General features: G+C 54.5%; 1 protein-coding gene across 1 annotated transcript; it reads left to right on the forward strand.

Moving 5' to 3' along the window:
* Positions 1 to 5,965: 5,965 nt before the first annotated feature.
* On the forward strand, positions 5,966 to 6,697 carry LOC125507283 (uncharacterized). The gene has a single exon (XM_048671914.1). It carries the CDS (start codon positions 5,966 to 5,968, stop codon positions 6,695 to 6,697), a length of 732 nt encoding a protein of 243 aa, XP_048527871.1.
* Positions 6,698 to 6,906: the final 209 nt, after the last annotated feature.

Below are 6,906 nucleotides of genomic sequence, written 5' to 3' on the forward strand. Positions count from 1 at the left end.
GCTCTGCTCGACAAGGGGACGACGGCGTCCTGCGCCACGGGCGTGCCAGCGGGGGAGCGCACACCGCTGGTGCTGTCTCCAAGCTCTACCCTCCCGCCCATGACCAAGTCGCCGGCTTTGGGTTGGCTGGGGGCAGCAAAAGCGGCTCGGTGTGGCAGGCGAAGAAGCTGGCAGGGCGCAAGATCAACACCGAGGGCGTCCGCTCCATGGACCCGCTTGGCGCGCCTCCCACTCCCCGTCAGACGGTGATGGCGCTTGCCTCCCCCCTAGCGCTTCCTATCGGCGACGTCATGTCCCACGAGGTTTCCAAGGCGGCGCCGATCGTGCAGGCGCGGCGGTCCAAGGCGGTGCCATCGGTCCCGGTCCGCTCCAGCTCGCGCTCTAGGGGCGCCAAAGCGGGTCTTCCGGCGATGCAACGGGCGCAACTCATCCAGGCCCAGAAGAACCTCGATCTCTCAGGTAATCCTCCACCGCGCTTTTCTGTCTTGCATACTTTTTCAAATAACCATCTTAGTGAGGTTTTAGAGGAGAGTGGGGTGGATGCGTCGTGTCTAGGTGGCACGCGCGAGCTGCTGCCTCTGTTGCATGCTACAGAGCAGGCGCAAGCCGCACTCGCAGCTGGGGCTGCGGCGCGCGCGGACCAGGTGGTACAGGAGGCAGGGGATCCTCTTGCACCAGCGGTCCGGCCCGACGAGGGGGCTTTGGCAACAGGGGTTGCCCCCCCTCCCTCACCTTGCCGGGCCAAGGTGAGGTGTGTGGCCAAAGCGGTGTCTTCAAGAGGCATCCGCCTTCGCAATAGGATTATTTAGATGCGGGCTATTTTTTGGAATATCCGTGGGTTCGGCCACGCGGGCCGCCGGACTCAGCTCAAGGAATTTATGCGAAAAGAGGGGATCGACATAGTGGCCCTGCAGGAAACTATCAAGGCAGACTTTAGACATCACGAACTACTGGCCATTGATCCCCTCGAGAGGTTTTCGTGGAACCATGTCGCGGCGTTTGGGCACTCCGGGGGTATGTTGCTTGGATTTGACAACGCCGTGTATGAGGTGCTGGCATGGGATGCGGGTGTTTTCTTCATGGTTGGCCATGTTCGCCACCGTCAGACTCAGCGGGAGCTGGTGGTGATACAGGTCTACGGCCCGGCCGACCACTCGCGCTCCGCTGTTTTCCTGGACGAGCTACATCAGAAGGTTCTCGTTGTGAGCTCTGCGCTGATCCCTCTCATGGTCGGGGGGGGGGGGGTTAACCTGATTCGCTCAGGAGCGGACAAAAGCAATGACAACATAAACTGTCCAAGGGTAGCCATGTTTAATAATGCCATTGCCTCCATGGCTCTCAGGGAGGTGGCCTGGTCGGGGGCGCACTATACTTGGACTAACAAGCAGCTGGCCCCAATTTGATCTGTGCTAGATAGGGTTTTCATCTCACCCGATTGGGAGCTGGTACATCCTCTGTGCTCGCTAGTGGCAGAGACCAGAATCGGGTCAGACCACATTCCCCTAATTCTATCTTCAGGGGATGATAGGATTCGTAGAAGCCCTCGCTTCTTTTTCGAAACTGCCTGGTTTGAAAACCCGGAGTTTGACTCCATCTTCAAGGCGAAGTGGCACGCTTGTGTTAGCCAGGTGGGTAACCAGCGGGGCCCAATGGACTTTTGGATCGCGGCAGGGAGCCGCCTCCGGGCCAGCCTTAAGGGATGGGGGGCCAACGTGGGCCGTCAGGACAATGTGCTCAGGGAGGGCATCCTTGGTGAGATCGCAAACCTCGACCAACAGGCAGACGTGCGGCCTTTCTCTGAACAAGAATGGGCTCGTCGCTACGCCTTGGAGGACCAGGTGCAGTCTCTGTTGCGTGCGCAAGAAGAATACTAGAGGTGTCGAGGTGGCCTAAAATGGACACTAAAAGGGGACGCTAACATGAAATACTTCCATTCCTACGCCAATGGGCGACGGCGTAGGTGCGCGATCCTCCGCTTACAGTCAGATCAGGGGCTCTTGCTGACTCAGGAGGATATTGTGCGCCACGTTTATGAGTTCTACTTGCAGCTCTTGGGGACGAGTGAGGAGCAGTGCGCAGGGATACACGCTGACTTGTGGGACCCCTCACAACTCATCACCGACCGGGAGAATGAGGACCTGGGGCTCGCATTCTTACCCGAGGAAATTGACGCGGCTCTTGGTAGCATGAAAACCGACACGGTGCCAGGCCCGGATGGGTGGCCCATGGCCATGTTCAAGCGTTTCTGGCCCATCCTTAAGGGGCCCATGTTTGAGATTTGTAACGGTTTCATGCGAGGGACGGTTGATATTGCCAGGCTCAACTTTGGGATCCTTCCGCTTATCCCTAAGGTAGCAGGCGCTGACAACATCCGTCAATTTAGGCCGACCGCATTGATCAACGTCCCTTTCAAGATTTGATCCAAAGCTACCACCACCCGTCTGGTTCCGATAGCTCACCGCATCATTAGCCGCACCCAAACGACGTTTATCAAAGGCCGCAACATCCTGGAGGGCTCGCTCGCGCTTCAGGAAATCATTCATGAACTTAAACGTACTAGGGAACCGGCTATCCTTCTCAATCAGACTTCGAAAAAGCGTATGATCGCGTTAACTGGAACTTCTTGCGCCACATGCTTTTGTCTCGGGGTTTCTCGGACATGTGGATCCACCGAGTCATGCAGCTGGTCACGGGTGGCCAGACTGCGATCTCAGTAAACGGGGAAGTGGGTAATTTCTTCCGGAACAAGCGGGGACTGCGTCAGGGTGACCCAATGTCTCCGCTCTTGTTTAACTTCGTGGTAGATGCCCTCGCGACAATGCATGGAGGGCGACCGCGGCCGGCCACATTAAGGGAGTGGTTAGCCATCTCATCCCGGGGGGGGGGGGGGGGGTTCGCACCTTCAGTATGCGGACGACACTCTTCTACTGTTCCAGCCGGACACTCATAGTATTGCAACGGTGAAAGCAATTCTCCTGAGCTTTGAACTGATGTCCGGCCTTAAAATCAACTTCCACAAGTGCGAAATGCTGTCTATGGGGATGGACGGCCAGGAGGGGAGACGTATCGCTGATCTCCTCAACTGCAAAGTGGGGAAATTCCCTTTTTCGTACCTAGGTCTGCCTCTGGCCCCTCGTAGAGTGACAATCGTTGAATGGGCCCCCCTCACGGGGAAGGTAGGCAGGAAAGTAAGCCCTTGGCGGGGCAAATTCATGTCCTCCGCGGCACGCCTGGTTCTGACCAACTCAAGTCTTTCCTCGCTGCCAATGTTCGCAATGGGGCTGTTTCTACTGGCAGAGGGGGTCCACGCTAGCCTGGATACCCCGCGCGCCCGTTTCTTTTGGGAAGGGACGGGCCTCAAGCGCAAATATCATATGGTCAAGTGGGCTGCGGTGTGCCGCCCCAAGTCTTTGGGTGGACTGGGGATCACCAATACCAGGCTTCAGAACATTGCGTTAATGTGCAAGTGGCTCTGGAAGCTGTCGCAATGAGCGACCGACTTGTGGGCTGATATTCTAAGGGCCAAATATTTCCCTAACGGGAATTTTTTTGAAGGGACAGCTGGGGGCTCTCCTTTCTGGCAAGATCTTCGGGCGATCAGACCCGCTTTTGACCTTGGAGCCAAATTTTGCATCGGCAACGGCCGTTCCGCCCACTTCTGGTTAGATTTCTGGGTGGGTTCGGGCCCCCTTTGGGATGTGTTCGCCGAGTTGTACACGCTCGCAGTCCATCCTAATCAAAGCGTGGCCGAGGCTCTGGCCTCCCCCCCAGGCCATTGCATTTAGCCGCAACTTGACAGCCCAAGAGTCAGCAAGGTGGGATACTTTGCTTGACCTGATTTCCCCAGTGACGCTCTCTGAGGAGCCAGATCGGGTGTCTTGGCACCTCAACGCCTCTGGGAAATTCACCGTCAAGTCCTTATACCACAAACTGTGCCAAGGGGAGGTTCAACGTGAGGTCAAGGGACTGTGGGCAGCCCGCGTTCCGCTAAAGATTAAAGTCTTCCTTTGGCAGCTGCTCCGAGACCGGCTTCCCACGTCCATCAATATAGCAAAAAGGAACGGCCCAGCCACGGGTCCCTGTGCATTATGTGGGGATCCAGAGAATGCGACCCATGTTTTCTTTCGATGCCCACTCGCACGGTTTGCTTGGAGCGCAATGCGTGAGGCGGCCGGGGTCATTTGGGACCCTCGATCCTCCTCAGACCTTTTGGACTTGCTTGATTTGGTTCAGGGTCAGCCCAAACGGGTGCTTTGGGCGTGTGCTGGGGCGATGCTTTGGTCCTTATGGCTCACTTGTAATAAATTTACCATCGAAGGCAGTTTCCCGTCGCATCCGGCTAACATTATATGCAAATGCTCTATTCACCTGCAACAGTGGAGTCCGTTGGCGAAGCAGAAGGACTCTGACATCTTCAAGCACGCACAAGAATGCCTCCGTCAAGTCTACATGGCGGCTAGGGAGGCCCACCTGAGGGTGGGTGTGATTCTTTTGTCTCGCGAGCCTGCGTGCTCATCTTCACGCCATGGCCTTGTAATTTGCTCGCTTTCCGGCTTTGAACCCTCCCAGTTACTAGCTTTCGCGAATGCCGTGGGCTTTTGGTGATGCCCATGTAATGACTTATGGTCGTAACTCTGCCTGTTCCGTTGTGGGCTTTATTAATTTAAAATTGGACGCTTCTACCGTCTTCATTCTAAAAATAAAATAAAAAATAGACGTCTAAAAACATATTGTTATATATTTGGTGGCCCACCTCCCGCAACAAAATTCCTCCAAACTAACCGGCCAACGCTAACTACTCCCTGATCTGCAGATGCAATGCCAAATAGGAGCACATCTCACGGAACCTACCCTTCCTTTTCTTTGTTCATGGAAATTATTCCCATAAATAATCTCACCCCGTACCAAACGTGGGACTGGGACTAACATGCCACTTCCCAAGCTAATCCCTCAGCCAACTCCCTCTCATAAATTCCTAATCCCTTTCCCTTAAACTACCAAACACGCTGTTAAGGTTTAAAATAGACGAGGATCAGAAAGTTCGATGTGCTAATTTATGGGATTACACTTCAGGGTTCAATTTAGCTTTTGTCTACAAGTTTAAAATTTGTTTTGGACTTTTTCTGATACCATTGGATAGAAAATATTTGTTTTCGCTCACAAAAATTTATCATCACCTGAATTACTCATTCCGATCACACAATAATAGTGATGATTCAATCCACTAAATAGAATGCTTCTTTGGCTGTGAGCCTGGGAAAACATATTGCCATCACCAAAAACATATCTTAGAATCTCGCAAAAAAACATATCTTAGAAAGAACTCCATCATGCATGCATGACTAATTAACATACCAGATTTGGTTGTTATAATTACAAAAATTGTTCCCAAAAATTGAGCTATTCATTTCTGCATACCAGACGTGATTCTTGGAAGCATTTGTTTGCAAACAGTAATTGACAGAAACTAACTGCCATCAAGCCCATCCCAGGCCCATACACGCATAGGAGGTTACGAGGAAGCAGTCAATTAACCGCATACAGCTAAAAAAAAAGAGTCAATTAACCGCACAATCCAGCAAATCAGGGGCGGGGATTTACTGGCAGATCGGACGAGGCACGTGCTTTTGATCCAATGGCCATAAGAAGAAGCAAAAGATTAGAAGCTACGTGAAGCCATGCATGCAGTTCAAAACTGGAAACATTAAACCTACGTGAAGAGATCCTTGGAAATCTGGTCTATGAAAGTATGGTAAGTATTGAGAGAGAGGGCAGAGATGGAGCAAGATTAGGACGAATTAAGCCGTGATCTCGACCACATTAAACCCCGGCCAGCCTGTGATCTCGCACAATCTTCAAATTTGGCAAAGTGAACTTGATCATCTCCGCATTCAATCCCGACCTTCTATAACTAGCACCCGCAGATCGCATCCAAGAACTCAACTCTCGTGTGCAAAAACCACCAATGGAGCACAGCTCTGGCACCACGTCCATGGAGCTGGTGCAAGTGGAGAATGTGGAGGGGGAGGAGGAGGTGCAGCCGGCCAATGGGGAGCCGTCGGCGCCGGCCCTGGAGCTAAACCTCCTCAGCGCCCTCGGCGTTGATGCGAAGGGAAAGGCCAAGTCGAGCGAGGCGGCGGGGCCGTCCGTGGAGCAGAAGGCGGCGGCGGCCACAGGCGGCGAGAAGCGCCGCATGTTCAAGTGCAACTACTGCCAGCGCAAGTTCTACACCTCGCAGGCGCTGGGCGGCCACCAGAACGCGCACAAGCGCGAGCGCTCCATCGCCAAGCGCGTCGCCGCGGGGCGGGGCGGCGGCCCTGGCGCCCTGTACGGCGCGGCCGACCCCCTCGTGCCGCACCACCTCCGCTACCCCAGCGTCTGGCCCTATTCCGCCCCCGGCAGGCTGTTCCTCGGCCGGGGCTCCGCCGCTGCGCCGTTCTACGGAATGCACATGCACCACCACGGATGGGGCGCGGCGGCCCTGCCGTCCCTGGCCGGGCTCGCGCGTCACGCCGCCGCCAACCGCCCGATGCACCCACCGGAAGTCCCTGACGCGGCGCCGGCGATGCCCGCGCCGATCCGGTGGGCTGGTGGCAGCTCCGGCGGCAGCGGCAGTGGCCACGGCGGCGATCAGAACGGTAATGAAGTGAAGCAAGAGGAGATCGCCGGCAAGATAGACTTGACTCTCAAGCTCTAGCTATCTCCGTAGGGTCTGATCATTTCATTACTCCCGTCCCGTTAGAGCCTTAAGACTCGATCTTGTTGTTGACAATGGTCATTGCTAGTATCAGACATCTAATTAGTTGTTGATGTGAGAAGTTCACTCCGTTCTTTCTTAATTGTGTCAACCCCAAGAGAAGAGATACTAGCTAGAAGTATAAGAGATTTACCATATTATGAGAAAAA

Source organism: Triticum urartu, chromosome 5A (genome assembly GCF_056163025.1).
Source record: "Triticum urartu cultivar PI428250 chromosome 5A, HENAU_Tu73, whole genome shotgun sequence".
Lineage (NCBI taxonomy): Eukaryota > Viridiplantae > Streptophyta > Magnoliopsida > Poales > Poaceae > Triticum > Triticum urartu.

Coding starts and splice junctions, on each gene's coding strand:
- LOC125507283 (XM_048671914.1), top strand. CDS start 5,966: ATGGAGCACAGCTCTGGCACCACGTCCATGGAGCTGGTGCAAGTGGAG.